The sequence below is a fragment of the Etheostoma spectabile genome, chromosome 17, assembly GCF_008692095.1.
Source record: "Etheostoma spectabile isolate EspeVRDwgs_2016 chromosome 17, UIUC_Espe_1.0, whole genome shotgun sequence".
NCBI classification, from domain to species: domain Eukaryota; kingdom Metazoa; phylum Chordata; class Actinopteri; order Perciformes; family Percidae; genus Etheostoma; species Etheostoma spectabile.
In genome coordinates, this window is record NC_045749.1 from 24,584,567 (window position 1) to 24,602,228 (window position 17,662).

General features: G+C 45.1%; 1 protein-coding gene across 3 annotated transcripts in view; it reads left to right on the plus strand.

Annotated features, from left to right (window-relative positions):
- Positions 1 to 17,662, plus strand: part of ttc27 (tetratricopeptide repeat domain 27) — a 53,115-nt gene that overhangs the window by 7,541 nt on the left and 27,912 nt on the right. The window contains exons 1-7 of one of the 3 annotated variants that reach the window (XM_032542001.1): positions 952 to 971; positions 1,178 to 1,361; positions 4,072 to 4,195; positions 7,095 to 7,235; positions 10,642 to 10,744; positions 15,613 to 15,771; positions 15,913 to 16,052. In XM_032542001.1, coding sequence (XP_032397892.1) covers positions 1,204 to 1,361; positions 4,072 to 4,195; positions 7,095 to 7,235; positions 10,642 to 10,744; positions 15,613 to 15,771; positions 15,913 to 16,052 — 825 coding nt within the window. In that variant the 5' untranslated portion in view covers positions 952 to 971; positions 1,178 to 1,203. Of the gene's footprint in view, positions 1 to 951; positions 972 to 1,177; positions 1,362 to 4,071; positions 4,196 to 7,094; positions 7,236 to 10,641; positions 10,745 to 15,612; positions 15,772 to 15,912; positions 16,053 to 17,662 lie in introns of those variants that run through there. The other 2 variants (XM_032542000.1, XM_032541999.1) reach the window with 2 other exon arrangements.

Genomic DNA, 17,662 nt, shown 5'->3' on the forward strand with positions numbered 1-17,662 from the left:
TGTTTTTAAGATAATATTTTGGGAATTTTAGGCCTTAATTTAACTGGACAGCTGAAGACATGAAAAAGGACATGGAGAATGACAAAGGGCTGCAGGTTGGAGTTGCACCTGCGGCCACTTCACTAAGGACTGAGCCTCTGTACATGGGCGCACGTTGAATCAGGCGAGCCACTCAGGCGTCCCCATACCTTGTATTTGACACCCCTTCCTGCTCTGGCTTGGCGGTATATTATGACTTTTATTGAATTGATATATTTTCAGAAATATGGTATGAGACCATTTCTTTTCTATCAATGTAGTTTGGTGTTGCGTTGCATAACCCATTTCTTCTGTGAAGCCGTGCAGATGCGTCTGTCTCACGCCCTCTGCGTGACCCCCCCCACTCTCCCGCCTAAGGCTGCTCGGCTCGCTCGCCCCCACCAGGCTTCATCGGTAAGGCCTGCCCGGCGCACCGCGGCCAGTCAGCCGCGGGGGCACCAACTTTCTCCCTGGATTTTAAAACCAAAACAGCCACTGCTTAGGAAAGATAGCAGAGCAGGTTTTTGGATAATAGTGTTTGTAATAAGTGTTAATGCTGTTCATAAAGCTGGCCTAGTCAGCTGGACATTGTTTTCATTCCTTGAGCAGTATAAGAGATTGTGTATTAGTTTTGAAATATTTGAGACATGGCAAGTTGGCTGAAGATTGGCTGAGCGTTGTTCTCTTGGATTTAAAGAGATCATGGATGGAGGAAACCATCATGGAGAAGGGTTGAAGCCAACATTGTTTCTTTTGTCATTACTCACCTTTTTGTGTGTATGTATGAAGGACTGTCACTGAGCATTTGAACTGTTTCTATAAGCCAGGCTGGGTCATGCAGCTCAGCTGCTCCCCTCCTTCTCTCCCTCTCTCCCTCTCTGTTCTCTCCACTGGGGGAACACAAAGCAATCAATGCTAACGAGCCAAGCAAGTCTGCCTCCTCATATAAAAAGGTAATGAAAAGGCTGGGAGAAGCGTTGTTGAACCGAGAACAGCACAATTACTTCTTGTCTGGAAGCAGTAGCCCAGCAGCCGCCCTCTGTCCTTTAATAACCAACATCTCTTCACCATGTCACCATCAGCATGACAGTCACATGACTGAAACAAAATGAGTAAGCCGATGCCTAATGTGAACTGACTCTGAGCTGTGTTCTTCCAGAGGCGGGCTCTCTGCTGGAGTCGTTGATGGAGGGAGACTTTGAGGCGGTTCTTCTGAGCCCCCAGGTGTCAGATCTGCTTGCTGGAGATGGCAGCTACAGCGATGGGGAGGACATCGAGGCCTACCTGGAGAAACGGGTCTTGCTGTACCTTACTTGTGGCACCAACGGTGATCAGACCAACAGGTAAACAAGTAGCAGAAGAAATGGGTCATGTAACGCAAAATTAAACCATATCCACATAACAACATTGCTTCTTTTGTGGAGAGGCAGCGGATGCGAGGACATTAGGTGTAACAGTGTGACCTAGAGGAAAAATATTACTCGCACCCTGGAGCCCTGTGAGCTAACAGACACTAACTAGCACCCTACAGCCCTGTGAGCTAACAGACACTAACTAGCACCCTAGAGCCCTGTGAGCTAACAGACACTAACTAGCACCCTAGAGCCCTGTGAGCTAACAAACACTAACTAGCACCCTAGAGCCCTGTGAGCTAACAGACACTAATTAGCACCCTAGAGCCCTGTGAGCTAACAGACACTAACTAGCACCCTAGAGCCCTGTGAGCTAACAGACACTAACTAGCACCCTACAGCCCTGTGAGCTTACAGACACTAACTAGCACCCTAGAGTCCTGTGAGCTAACGGACACTAACTAGCACCCTAGAGTCCTGTGAGCTAACAGACGCTAACTAGCACTGACTAGCTCTGGTCACTGCTGTTGTCTGAAAAACAACATTTACTGGTAAACTGGTAAACCTTGAGACCGACGTGTAACCGACTGCTATCTGTTGAGTTTTCCTCCCGTCCCTCTGTCCTCTGGGACTGTCTCCATCTAGAAACTAAGCTGCACCGTGCAGGGAACTACTCTGACTGGCTCATGATCAGCGGGAAATGGGCTTTGCTAAAAAACCCGGAGCGTTCTAGGATCGTGATCGTAAGAAGCCAAAATGGTGATTAAAATTTGATTACTTGGGCATCCCTACTAGGGGGCTCAGTTCTCAGTCTAGCACCAACCACGGTGCATAGAGAGGTCTACAGTGCTTAAATGAAGTTTTACAGAATAGGACATTATTTAATGAGCTTATTATGTAATGCAGTGTTTCCCGCAGCATTTTGCAGTTAAGGCGGCCGCCCAAGCAACACACGCCTGCCACCTTAACTGTGTCGTCAAAAAAAAAGCTGTTTATGAGAAGTCATAAAGTCGTAATTACACAACTCAGCAGAGACGTCTGCTCTAGTGAACTCAGGCCAACTGTCATCCTCTCTCTCTCCTCGAGCCACTAGAAGTCATTTGTGAAGTCATGGCAACCAAGTAAACAACAGGACGAGTACTACTTGCCACCCAATCTCCCCCCCGGAGACGCTGTATTCCTCCAACACGCTGTATTAACGTTGGCGAACACTGCAGCCCCTCTACTCCTGTCCTTGACTACTTTATCTTCTCGTACCCTTATTTTCCTGAGCTGAGTAGCCAATCAGAGGGATTCCTCTCACCAACAGCATGTACACGTTGAATTCAACATGTTTAATTGGCTGGAAAAAGGCTGACGAGTGGCGACGGTGTGTGACATACTGCCGACTCTGGGGTGGCCATGGGGGGTCAGGGCTGTTAGCCATCAGTCTAACACATACACAGGCCTGCCCATTCAGGGCTTAGAGAGTAAAGGATAGGAGCGTGAGTCTCTCACTAATAGGACGGGCCCATACGTATCTAGATACATGGCTACCATATGGTTCAAGGACAATGCATTTTAATATGGAACGATTCAAACTGATACACCTAGTATTTGTTGAATGTGAACACATTCATTTCCTATTATAAATTAAAATAAGCCAATTCTATAAAAGAAGCATTACCTACCATTAAACTAATATATATATTTTGTAAAAGGGGCCAGGGAATAGTGAAGCTAGGACATGCTAATAGAATAACTTGAACTTCATTAGCTAGCCTCTCACCAGATCATGTTAAATCAAACAGCCTTCTTGCTGCTGTAATCTGAGAGACAGTAACTCAAACACAGGTCATTGTGAGCACTCCAATAAAAATCCTATATACTGTATATAGATGGATGACTCACAGACCACAGCTAGCACCATGTACAATACCCACCATGTGTTCCTCTCAGCCGCTTTCAGTGCTCACTCCAAAATGAACCGTAGCTGTGCAGTCTGCACGTCTTTTCTTTAAACCCAACATCGGCCGTATCTTGGCCCATTGAGACCGATGCAGAGGTCCGTGTGTCCATGAAGTCGTACCCATGATAACACAACCGTTAGCCATTCATATCGCTGTTTGTTTACTAAAAATAAATATTAACTTTACATTTTAAAATCACTTGACATGATTTGTGACTGCAAAAAGCAATAAGTGGGATTTCAATAATGTTCTGTTAATGATAACAATAAAATAATGGGTCTCTCCACGTTGGCGTTGCACAAGCTTTCTCAGAGTGCTTGTTTGTTCTCCTTTCACCACCTCTATTTGTTCTGTTGTGAATTATTCATTTTTAATAAGGACAGCTTAACACCTCTCTTCTGGCTCTCAGGGGAGAAGTGTCTGTGGGTTCCTGTTGAATGCAGCACATATTGCTCCTCCTCCCATTGGATCCTTCTCCTCTCTTCTATCACCTTCCATCACTCTCTCAGCATAATAGAAAGGCAGCAAAGCATGTCTCTGGTGGCTGGCTGTTTAAAACCCACTAACTGCCTGGAGAGTGAGGTGGCAGCTAGCACTGTCTCTGTGCCTTTCTATACACTTGTGTGACAATCTGTTAATGCCATGGAACGTTTTTTTCTAAAAACCTTAAAGGATCTTTAGCTGTTCTCTCTCTCTCTCCAGTGTTTCTGTCCACTAAGTTCAGTGTGTGTGTCTTGTCTCTCTGGCTGCAGGGAGCTGGCAGTGATGGCCCTGGCTGTCTCTTGTCTCCACATGTTTGCCCAGAGTAACTGGACTGGTCCTCCCGTCTCCTTCCATATCTGTGACCTGTTGCCCCAGGCCCTGCTCTCCACTCAGGTCTGATAACCTCTCATCCCTCTGTCCTGCCTGTCTGTCATGTATCACCCTGTGTCTATTTATATGAAATCACTCTTGAGTGTGTCTTTAAGTTTGGTCAAGACCAAAATTTACAAATACATTAAAATGAAGTCATTGGGTTAGGGTTAGGCGCCCAGTTAGCTCATCTGGTTGAGCATGTGCCACTTGTACTGTCAATTGAAATAATAATTAAAATGTTTAAAAGAAGAAGACATACTTCAATAATCCCCAAAGGGTTATCACATTTTTACACTCTGTTGGTATAACACGTTACACACACACACATGCATGAACAGGACAACAAACGCTTCTTCATCTTTTCACAACATCTAGCGGACGCTAGGCAGAGCTTACCTCTGTAGGTCGTAGCTAAAGCAAGCTAACTTTAGCTGAGCGTAACATGATGCTAACCTATCAGAATACATTTTCAGATGCTGATAAAATCAGATGTGGTTGAGCCGGAATCCTTTATCTTGATACCACGTATCTCACATTCGAAGCTTCTTTGTGGTTAGGCATGCTAGGCTACATTGACACGTACGTAACTGAATATTATGGATATGTGGAGCGGCTTCCACTTTCATCAATGAAACTAGCTACACTGGCTCAGCTGTTCTGCCTCCTGATTGGCTGACTGTTGATAGCGTCTTGCTTCGGAGCTCGAAGCAGTTGTTTTGTCATTCTTCATTACAGCGGATGAAAGACAGCAGCTGCTGGTGCGTCAACACGTATGTTGTCCTCCCCATGTGTGGCCACGCGCAGCAGATGCGTTACTATTACATGTTACACAGACAGGAAAATGAAGATTGTTGAGGAGTCCCTGCCGTTGAGCCTGAGGCCCTGCGTGTGCGACTCAAGTCAGTGTCAAACTTGAGTCTCTGTTATTTATATTTGTGGAGCCTATTGTTTGTATTGAACTAGTACAGCCCTGTCAGGCCAACGTCCAATTTTTTATGAAGACACATTGACAAGATTTGCTGTGCCACTTTCTGCTGTGACCCAACCTTACAACAGAATATTGTTTTTTTCGTTTTTTTCTTATCTTACAGATATCCATTTGTAAACAAAGAACTGGAACCTTAAATTGCTCATATAATGCTCATTTTCAGGTTCAAAATTGTATTTAGAGGTTGTGTGTTGAGACATCTCACTTCTGTTCCATCTTTGTCGGGAGTCGCACATGCTCAGTACCTAGGTAAGGACTACTAGCCAGTCAGAAGCAGAGTATGAGGGCCCTGACGGTACCTAGGTAAGGACTACTAGCCAGTCAGAAGCAGAGTATGAGGGCCCTGACGGTACCTAGGTAAGGACTACTAGCCAGTCAGAAGCAGAGTATGAGGGCCCTGACAGTACCTAGGTAAGGACTACTAGCCAGTCAGAAGCAGAGTATGAGGCACTGACAGTACCTAGGTAAGGACTACTAGCCAGTCAGAAGTAGAGTATGAGGCACTGACAGTACCTAGGTAAGGACTACTAGCCAGTCAGAAGCAGAGTATGAGGGCCCTGACAGTACCTAGGTAAGGACTACTAGCCAGTCAGGAGCAGAGTATGAGGGTCCTGACAGTACCTAGGTAAGGACTACTAGCCAGTCAGAAGCAGAGTATGAGGGCCCTGACAGTACCTAGGTAAGGACTACTAGCCAGTCAGAAGCAGAGTATGAGGGCCCTGACAGTACCTAGGTAAGGACTACTAGCCAGTCAGAAGCAGAGTATGAGGGCCCTGACAGTACCTAGGTAAGGACTACTAGCCAGTCAGAAGCAGAGTATGAGGGTCCTGACAGTACCTAGGTAAGGACTACTAGCCAGTCAGAACCAGAGTACGAGGGTCCTGACAGTACCTAGGTAAGGACTACTAGCCAGTCAGGAGCAGAGTATGAGGGTCCTGACAGTACCTAGGTAAGGACTACTCGCCAGTCAGAAGCAGAGTATGAGGGCCCTGACAGTACCTAGGTAAGGACTACTAGCCAGTCAGAAGCAGAGTATGAGGGCCCTGACAGTACCTAGGTAAGGACTACTAGCCAGTCAGAAGCAGAGTATGAGGGCTCCATACTTTGGGAAATCGATGCAGCAGTAACTGGGGGCAACAGTGGGCCGGAACGTTCCTTTGGTTGCTAAGTTAAACAATCTAATGTTTCCCCTTAGTTTAAAATAACCCCAAACATCCATTCCAACAATCCATCCATTAACACTCCCATATTAATACCATTTACTTGGATCATTTTATTTATTTAAAACATTTACCACTCCACACAAAATAAAACTCCAAATCAAAGAATAAAGTAATTTGCCTCGCAACAATAGTGGTCCTGTGAATATATTTCTAATGAATCTTATTTCCATATATTTATGTATATTTTATAAACTCTGCTTGGGTGTATAATATATGGGGAGGGAGGGTTTCTATTATCCATGTTCTCGGGGAACACCCTGGGGTCGTCCAGTAAGAGCTGGAGGATGGGGACCCGAGCCGGCCCTGTGCTACTGGACATCATGGCTTCTCTGCTTAATGACCCACCTCTGGATAAAGAGCTGACACTGGCTGGAGAGATGAACAACCCTACTGCAGTCACTGTATTAAAAAGACATGTTTACTGGGTTCTGGGCTAAACTGTGAGGGTGAAAGGACCGCTGGTGTCGTATGCTGTACAGATTGTAAAGCCCCCTGAGGCGACTGTGTGATATTGTAAATGAAATTGACTTGAGTATGCTAAGGTGTGTATTAATAGGCAGTGATTTAAAATACATAAACATTTCACTGAAGAATGGTGTGTGCGTGACAACATTTCGAATGAGTTGTTGAAATGTATAATTGTGGAATGTTGCTTCCCTGGCCGGGGCTTCTGGGCTTTAACTCAGATTTGCATGTCTTTGATTGGCAGCCCCAGACCCTGGTTGAGGCCATCCACTCCAGCCTGCTCCTGGATGGGGAGTCTGTGTACAGCCTGGTGGCCAACCCCTTCCTCCTCCTGCTGGCCAGGGTGATTCTCAACAAGTGCTGCTCGAAGATGGACAGCCTCCAGGTAAGGTCTTTCTGTCCCAATGATTTAGTTTAATGGTAACTCAGCCCCTGTAATGCTGTATTGATACAGTATCTAGAAAGTCTTCTGTAGGTCCTTTGTGCTTAGAACGACAGAGAGTGGACCTCCTAGTGCCTACGGTTGACAAAATTAGCTGACTGACCAACATTATCATATTAACAGAGATGTTGATAAATGTGCATTGTCCTCATAAATAAATTAATAAATCTATACATGTGGCCTTTCTCAGTACAAAATACTTCCTATTTGAAATAGCACACTGGAGAGCTTGGTCTTGAAGTTGAACTCAGGACTCAACATTGCTACAATCCAGGACGCTGTACGATCTACATGCAACCCCGTCGACAGCGACATACAGTCAACAGATGTACATATCAGCACGAACCTGATAGGATACAAGGCTCTGCACACCCAATGCAATGCAGCCAGTGATGGCAAAGGGAAGCTTTGGGAGCCCACTAGATGGCGCTCTTGGTTTAAAAAAAAAAAGGAATGACAACTCAGTGTGCTGAATTTTGAACAGAGAGCGCCATCTAGTGGGCTCAGAAAATAAAGCCAGTGCTTCATGAAGTTTGAGGACGCTTCTATTGGCTGTCATAAAGCACACCCAGGGACGCTGGGTGTGGTCCGAGGTGAACCAGGCTAGACAATCAAGAGGGCAGCAAAACAAATGTGTTTCATCCTGGTGTTCAATAACTCCACAGGAAGTCTAAGTTAGGACAAGAACTCAGATTGAGGAGTATGTAGTCTTTTACCTCTAGGGCAGTCCGCAGGCTAACAGCTAACGTAGCCGTAGAAGCTCATTGTCTCTTAATGGTTATTAAGAGAGAAAACGGCTCCGACAGAGGAAGTGGTAGATTATGATGAAGACATCCTCCCTCCCAAACTCCTCCCTATCTTCCACCTCAACGTCACTGCCCTCGCTGTCTAACTCCTCCTCTGATCGCCTCGGAGCCGTTTTCTCGCTCGTCTCTCAAACATTCATAAACAAACGCACATGTATGTCTGGTTGATTGACGTGATTTTCAGCAAACTACGGTACATTTTGGTGGTCACATGGCTTTAAACAGCCAACAAGACCCGCCTCATGTGTATTTGAACCAATGACAGTGCGTTCTCTGCTGCACGCGTCATGGAAAGACCGACCAATACAAAATGCTGCGCCACGCAGCAGGAGGGTCAGAGTTGCGCAACGCAGTAACCGGCGGTAGATGTGTCGTTGCGAAGCATCCGGCGGAAACGGGTTAAAGAAGAGCCACCTAACATGCTCTGTTTCTTGGCCCTTGCTACACATTTGCATACAGAACTGTGAGTAAATAACCAAAAGCAAATGATCAGAGCTCATTCTCTGTCAGCTCTCCATAAGCCACAGCCACTAAAGAGTACATTAAGGTGAAGTCACATCGGGCACAAAGTCATTGTTGCGCTGATGAAGACGTGCTTGGCATCGGCTGTCAGATGGCTGCAGTTGGGATGTGGACACAAGTGGAACAAAGCCTTCCTGCTATAGGTGAATTCATGTTAATTTCCTCTTAACATGCAAATGAGGGATAGGAGAAAGAATTACCAGCACCGTTCTCCTCCGAGCAGCGGGGGCCGTCAAACTCTACGTGCATAACCCCACCAATGTTGTTTTTCACCCTCCCCTCCTCTACCCAACTCTGTTCATTCACATTCCAGCCCCCTCTTCTGGCTGGTCATAGCCCACTGCACAACCGTAAACGTGGAAGGAGAAAGCAAAGCTCTGCCAGTCAGGAGACAGGTGTACATGTTTATGCCTACATAATGAATATATTTGTGAACATGCTCAGTTAGAGACTGTGTGTGTGTGTGTGTTGTGTGTGTGTGTGTGTGTGTGTGTGTGTGTGTGTGTGTGTGTGTGTGTGTGTGTGTGTTGGGGGATATTGATTCAGTGAGACAGACAATTAACCCACCATGCCACAGAGGCTGGGGTCATCTTGCACTGGATATGAAGCAGGAGATATCCTCCTTGACACACAAGTAAGATTTTTACACGGTTTGCTTCCACTCGCCCAGAATGAGCATGAGAACAGGAAAGTGCAAGGGGTAAGGGGGTTTTGATGTAGAAGGAACATGGCTTACATGGCTGCAAGACATTTTTTTTCCCTCCCTGCCAGATTGTGTTCTGGTCAGACCCCAGAAGCTGGGGGGTTGGCTGATTTTACTGCGTGGTCAGCACCTAGGCTAGCTGCAGCAGGCTGGATGTTGGCGGTTTAGTTGTGCTTTAAATTAACCTAAGCATGTACTGCCTAAACTGAAAGCATGTTGTATTAAAATGACAGTGAAATCCAAATAAGATATTTATTTTATAATCTTCACCTATTTTATATAAATGACATAATGTAATGCATTATATTTACTTACTGCAAAAATGTTGAATCCTCAGGTATGCCAGTTACTATTTAAAGTTAGTTTCAATAATTTAAACTAGGCCTGTATTTGTGGTCTACATTATTTCAGCAAGATATCCTTGTACCAAAAGTAGTTCTAAATGTATCTTGTTTATTCATGAAAATAATCCAGTAAATCAATGCCTGTGTTTGGCAGCAATAATATAGCAGCGCCGCACCGCCACTGTTATAATATTGCTGCTTCAGAATTTTATTATTTTATCCACTCTGTCTTCCCTTTTTATGAGGGGTTGTTGCTAAACTACTGTATGTAAAATCAGCAGTGACATTAAATCAATGTTTCACATAACGTTATTCAAAGGTACTGTCTATTTGCTGGATTTCTCCTTAGCGGAGGTAGGCCAGCCCATTGACAGGGTGAGCTGTTCAACATCTGCACGGCTTTCTACGTCACTAGCCGAGACCAGGTGGCTAACCGTAGCATGCTAGCGCTAGTATGCTAGCTCGTTCTCAATGGCAAAACATTGCTACACACACACACCCACACACACACACACACACACACACACACACACACACACACACACACTTGTTCTCATTAGAAAACAGAGCTGAAATTGTCAGTGTTAACATGGATAATTTGAAAAATATTGTTATTATTATAGTATCTTTAACAGAAAGGTCAACCTCCTGAGAAATCCTTCCATAATGTTGTCAGACACTTAGAATATGAATCTGTCGGTGAGCAAGCTGGACACATTGTCCTGTTAAGTTCCATCGGAGCTTGTTTCTCAGCTGCTACCTGCAGAGGTCTCTCTTAAAACTGGACCCGTGGCAACGATCGGTGTTCCCATCAGTCACTCAGACACTGAAACATAAGAACATAGGCGCCAGGTTGAAAAAACAGTAGTTACCCTTTAATGGATAGCAGATATACAAAACATTAGCAGATAGATGTAGAAAGTCAACAGACGTGTTCTGATCTGTGTCCTTTTGTTTTTTCCCATGTGTTTCAGCTGCTGCCCTGGTGGACCCTGCGCTACATCAACCTGCACCAGCAAATCCTGGAGGCCCGTTCTCCACAGCTCCTCAACTTGGCCCACAGCAGCATTGCCAAAGGTCTGTGAACCCCACAATGTGGACGTCCCTGTGCTAGGTTGTAACGGTACACAGAAGGTTCAGTTCGTTCATAATGTTACTATTTTCATTATAAAATAAGGAACAGTTCAGTGTATCACACTGTAGGAACACTGAACAAACACTTTCCCAGAAGGCAACAGGTCACAATAGGCTATAAAACTGGAAAGATTCTCTATGCTATGAAATTGAAAATTCCAAAATAAACGTTTTATTTTACAGGTCCTCAAATGTCATGGAAAGTATGTGATAATTAGCTAAATTAGGAAGCAGCGCGTTGTGCACCGCACCATGACCCCTGGACTGTGATGGTTTGCCACAAATACACAAACCATTCCATCCCAGAATGCTGTGTGGACTAGGCAGACCTTCCTCCGCAGCACCGTGGAGGAAGGTCTGGCAATGCCACATTAGGCCCAACCCTTCTCTGGATAGAGTGGTGAAATATTATATTCCAGTTGCCCAAAAGCCAAAGTTGTCTTTTAAGAGGTTGAATAATTGTGAAATCTGGCTTTAAGTGTGTTTCTCTTTCCTTGCTCCCACAACCCCCATAAAGTTATTTTCCTGCAGTTTAATGTTACCGGTGCAAAAGGTGACACAGATGTGTTGCATCTGTCTCTCTCTCCTTGCTCACTTTGTATGATTTCTGATCATAATCATACACCTCCCCTCTGCTTTTTACTCCTGCTTGTCTCAGCTAAAGATAACGCGTCTGTCTCTGTGACAGGGCCTTCAGCGAGGCCAAATTAATAATCACATCAGATGGAAAGAAAAGGAGCCAGGCAGCAGATCTTGTTCTCTTTGTCTTTTCAATGTGTCACCTCAAGGCCTGAGTACTTCGGGCTGGGACTATAAAGAGTGAGCTGTACTCTGTTCACATGGATGGTACTTAGGGGAACAACTTAGATGTCTGTCTGTGGTATTACTCCTGAATTTCAAACATCCCACAACTCTAGAGCTTGTTGACATTGCCTGCTGCTTGATTAACGGGTTTGATTGTGTCTGTGCTGAGTTTTTTAGTTAGGGATTGTTTTCATCTTGTTTGTGGGAGACGGACTAGCGACTGTAGCAGGAACTACCACTCACACACGCACAGATGGATACATACATACATTACGTACACTACCGTTCAAAGGTTTGGGGTCACATTGAAATGTCCTTATTTTTGAAGGAAAAGCACTGTACTTTTCAATGAAGATAACTTTAAACTAGTCTTAACTTTGAAGAAATCCACTCTCTACATTGCTAATGTGGTAAATGACTATTCTAGCTGCAGATGTCTGGTTGTTGGTGAATATCTCCATAGGTGGATAGAGGCCCATTTCCAGCAACTATCACTCCAGTGGTCTAATGGTCCAATGTGTTTGCTCATTGGCTCAGAAGGCTAATTGATGATTAGAAAACCCTTGTGCAATCATGTTCACACATCTGAAAACAGTTTAGGTCGTTACAGAAGCTACAAAACTGACCTTCCTTTGAGCAGATTGAGTTCTGGAGCATCACATTTGTGGGGTCAATTAAACGCTCAAAATGGCCAGAAAAAGAGAACTTTCATCTGAAACTCGACAGTCTGTTCTTGTCCTTAGAAATGAAGGCTATTCCATGCGAGACATTGCTAAGAAATTGAAGATTTCCTACAACGGTGTGTACTACTCCCTTCAGAGGACAGCACAAACAGGCTCTAACCAGAGTAGAAAAAGAAGTAGGAGGCAAGAAGATAAGGACATTAGAGTCTCTAGTTTGAGAACCAGACGCCTCACAGGTCCCCAACTGGCATCTTCATTAAATAGTACCCGCAAAACACCAGTGTCAACATCTACAGTGAAGAGTGGCAAAGAAAAAGCCATATCTGAGACTGGCCAATAAAAGAAAAAGATTAAGATGGGCAAAAGAACACAGACACTGGACAGAGGAAGACTGGAAAAAAGTGTTGTGGACGGATGAATCCAAGTTTGAGGTGTTTGGATCCCAAAGAAGAACGTTTGTGAGACGCAGAACAAAGTAAAAGATGCTGGAAGAATGGCTGACGCCATCTGTTCAGCATGGTGGAGGTAACATGATGGTCTGGGGGTGCTTTGGTGCTGGTAAGGTGGGAGATTTGTACCGGGTAAAAGGGATTCTGAATAAGGAAGGCTATCACTCCATTTTGCAACGCCATGCCATACCCAGTGGACAGCGCTTGATTGGAGCCAATTTCATCCTACAACAGGACAATGACCCTAAACACACCTCCACATGGTGAAGAACTATTTAGAGCAGAAGCAGGCAGCTGGTCTTCTATCGGTAATGGAGGGGCCAGGCAGTCCCCAGATCTGAACCCCATGGAGCTGTTGTGGGAGCAGCTTGACCGTATGGTACCAAGAAGTGCCCATCCAACCAATCCCACTGGTGGAGCTGCTTCTGGAAGCGTGGGGTGACATTTCTCCAGATTACCTCAACAAATTAACAGCTAGAATGCCAAAGGTCTGCAACGCTGGAATTGCTGCAAATGGAGGATTCTTAGACGTAAAGCAAAGTTTGATGTAAAAAAAATCTTATTTCAAATACAAATCATTATTTCTAACCTTGTCAATGTCTTGACTCTATTTTCTATTCATTTCACAACGTATGGTGGTGAATAAGTGTGACTTTTCAGGAAAACACAAAATTGTTTGGGTGACCCCAAACTTTTGAACGGTAGTGTACATATACATCTCCTCACTATCTGCTAGCTGCCTGTCCCCTGAAAACACTGTAAAAAACATCTCCTCACTATCTGCTAGCTGCCTGTCCCCTGAAAACACTGTAAAAAACATCTCCTCACTGTCTGCTAGCTGCCTGTCCCTGAAAACACTGTAAAAAACATCTCCTCACTGTCTGCTAGCTGCCTGTCCCAAGAACACACTGTAAAAAACATCTCCTCACTGTCTGCTAGCTGCCTGTCCCCTCAGCACACTGTAAAAACATTTCCTCACTATCTGCTAGCTGCCTGTCCCAAGAACACACTGCAAAAAACATCTCCTCACTATCTGCTAGCTGCTGTCCCCTGAACAAACTGTAAAAAACATCTCCTCACTATCTGCTAGCTGCCTGTCCCTGAACACACTGTTAAAAACATCTCCTCACTATCTGCTAGCTGCCTTTCCCCTGAAACACTGTAAAAAACATCTCCTCACTGTCTGCTAGCTGCCTGTCCCCTGAACACACTGTAAAAAACATCTCCTCACTGTCTGCTAGCTGCCTGTCCCCTCAGCACACTGTAAAACATTTCCTCACTATCTGCTAGCTGCCTGTCCCTAGAACACACTGTAAAAAACATCTCCTCACTATCTGCTAGCTGCCTGTCCCCAGAACACACTGCAAAAAACATCTCCTCACTATCTGCTAGCTGCTGTCCCCTGAACAAACTGTAAATAACATCTCCTCACTATCTGCTAGCTGCTGTCCCCTGAACAAACTGTAAAAAACATCTCCTCACTATCTGCTAGCTGCCTGTCCCTGAACACACTGTAAAAACATCTCCTCTCTATCTGCTAGCTGCCTGTCCCTGAACACACTGTAAAAACCTCTCCTCACTATCAGCTAGCTGCCTGTCCCCAGTGACTTCAGACTCGACTGAGACTCGATGTGGGACTCGGGAGCCATCTTTATTTTTAGGAAAGGTCTCATGAGCTGAATATAACCATGGCGACTGCACCGACAGCGGCTGTGCCCTTGAAGCATTCGCCAGAATCCAGTATCTTTTATCTTGGTACCTCATATTTTGCATTTGGACTTTGCTGTCTGAAGTTTTCAGAGCCAACCTGTTTGTTGTCCTCTGTCACGTCGCACGCAGCAGATGCCTTAGTGTTAGCAGGGAGGGAAGTACCTCACTCCACAGCGCTGTGGAGGAAGATCTACTGTGGCTACACCACACACACATGTTGGTATAGAACACAAATGCTTTGGCTTGTTTGCATTGTTTTAAACCAGTCCCAATCATTTTGTGTGGCACCAACCTTCAGACATAGAGATGACAGCTCTGCAGAAGAATCTTGGGAAGTAACTTTTCTGTCGACAGGAGGGAGAGAAAGGGGAGCAACATGCAAAGGGCCGCAGGTAGGAATCGCACCCGAGCCGCTGTGGTAAGGACTGGCGCTGACATGGGGTAGAGCTCCCAGTACGCCCCAGAAGAAAGTTGCTAGGTGGAACATCAGCTGTGGTGGAGCTGTGCTTTTCCAGTGTGAACCAATCAGAAAGTGCCGTTTTTTATTTGTCATTCAAAGCACCAACGCTCTCCGGTGTGCAGCCGGCAGTTTAGGCTCACGCAAATCTCCCCTTCGCAGACAGACTAACTTGATGATATCAAACAAATAGAAATGTTCTCCCCCCCCATCCTAACTGTCCTGGATCAATAGAGTAGCTACTTCCTTGTTTACTGCTGCACCTGCAATGAATGAAATGAAGAAGAGAAATTTAAATACGAAGATTGTTTTTATTCCACAGGACAGATGAAGACATAAGGGGGGGGGGGGGTTTGACATGCAGCAAAGGGCCGCAGGTCGGAGTTTAACCTGCGACCGCTGCATCCATTACTGACCCTCTATATATGTGCGCCTGCTCTACCGACTGTGCTAACTCGGCCACACCAAATTCAGTTTTATTGTCAAGTGCACAGTAAGGAAACCGGTTTCCCTGTACGATGCAGTTCTTCCTTTGCTGTCCACAGAATGCCAAACAATACAGTAGATACTTCAAATATACAAAATAAAAATATATTTAAAGGCAGCATGTGAAAAATACACAAAACACCTGCATTTTGGTATAAAAAGAAAAAAGATGAGAATTGTTTTGATTGTAGTTGTTGAACTCTTCTGTGTGTTCTTTCACAGTGCTGACATGCCCCACTCTGTTCTCGGAGCACAGAAACCTGGCCATCCAGTTCCACCTGGAGTGTGTCTACGCCAGTCTGACCTACTACGATTACCAGCCAGCCAAGGACCACATCAACCAGGCCCAGGAGCTGTCAGGGCTGGATATCAACATGACTGGTACGGCTTTGGACAATCATTGAGTGACTAAATGAAAATCCATAAGAGGAGGCTGTCCTACCTGGTGTTGTCCTAAGCCCATACTGGTCCAGCCTTAGTGACACCTTAATTCAATGTAACAAATGTATCTGGTCAATCAAGGTGCTCTTGGCAAACGGACCCATTTCCAGCAAAAGTACTTGGCTCAGCTCATCCTCGAGGTCAAGAGAACGCCGACGCAGCCGGGCCAGATGGGTGATGAGGCCAGTCCCACTCCCACACCCCCCGCCAGCCTGCCCAAGGTAGGAACTTCTCATGGCTTCTTTCCAAATTCATTTACCACTTTGAACCTTTTGTTGTTCAGCTGACTGACTGAGCAAACCTTCCCTGCTACCCTACGTTAGCATTCCAACGTAGAGACCTCCACACACATCAGACTGCTCGCTGTAACTCAGCTCTCCGTTCTTGGCTCAAATGGATGACACACCGGAGGTCTGCAGAAATTAGCCAGCAGGAAGCTTAATCCTGACAAAACACCCCAGTTCAAAACCTACATTCAAATCGAATACCTGCACATTAAACAAATATTTATTTTTTTGTGATTGTTTTTATTTTTTTATTTAAACGTGCAACAAAAGTGCAAAACATTGGTCTAGATGACAACCTACAGAAAAGTACACATCAGTGTTTTGAACAGCTGCATGGTTACAGCTCCACCACTCTACCCCCCCACCCCCAGCACCAAAACACCAGCCTGCACAAAACACACACACACACACACACACACACACACACACACACACACACACGGCACTGTGATTGTCTACTCCTCCTCCGTCATACCTCCATAAAGGCCATTTTATGCTTCTGTGTTGAGTCCACGCCGGGGCCCTACGCCGGGGCCCTACGCCGTAGTGTGACAAGCACCCCTCGAAAACTAACTACACGTTGCGGCAACGCAGGTCTCTTGGCTGTGACTTGATAGAACATGTCAGAAGAGCATGACTTTTGAATGGGAGATGTCAGGCTTGGGGTGCGAATTGAGATTCAGTTAAACTGACAAAAGAAGAGTTGACGTGGGTCAGCTAACCCATGGGTCGACCCTTATCGCAGGTGTGGAGGAGGTGTGTGTCTGCTGCCACTGTGACCCAGCCAGTGGCACAGATAAGATGTCTGGAGCAAAGACGGAGGTAGTGTGACATGGTTAAAAAGGAATGTGTATAAAGGTGGTTGGGATGGAAGCATGGACAGCTGGTATTCAGTTTTCACAGTTTTCTACCAACAGTCAATGTTGTTGGACCATAATATTTCCCAACCTTAACCAAGTAGTACATTTAACCTAAAACAGTCTTTGTCTTACCTAAACCAATTAGTTTGTGTTCCTAAACTAAACCGTAGTGGTGACCTATCAGCAAACTAGCACATGAATCTTTTTGGTGGTAGGCTTTTTGAAAGCATTAACAATCGACTAGCATTTAGGACGCTAGATCAGAAAACACTTTTTAAAGGTGAAGAATTTATCTTTAATAAAACTATACAAGAAAAGGACATTTGTCTTCTACACCCCACGGTTCAGCAGTTAGGAGCGAGAACATGAAGGGCTCACATGGCCGAGTTACTCTTTGGCCCTCAGCCTAACATTTCACCAAATCGTTTTGGACACGTGTACTTGGATAAAATAATGGATTTGTCCAGTCCAAGATGTAAAGAAATCGAGGCTCCAGCTTTCTCACTTTGTGTTTAGTTATAGCCTGACACATGTTTCATGAGTTCTACGGCCTCGGGCTTACCCCACTAGCATGGTTCAGTTACCAACTGGCCTTTAAGAGCACAACTAGAATGCTAGACTTTTTAAAATGACAAAATAAATAAAAAGGCAGACTAAATGGGAAGATAAAGTAGTTTTTTAGTT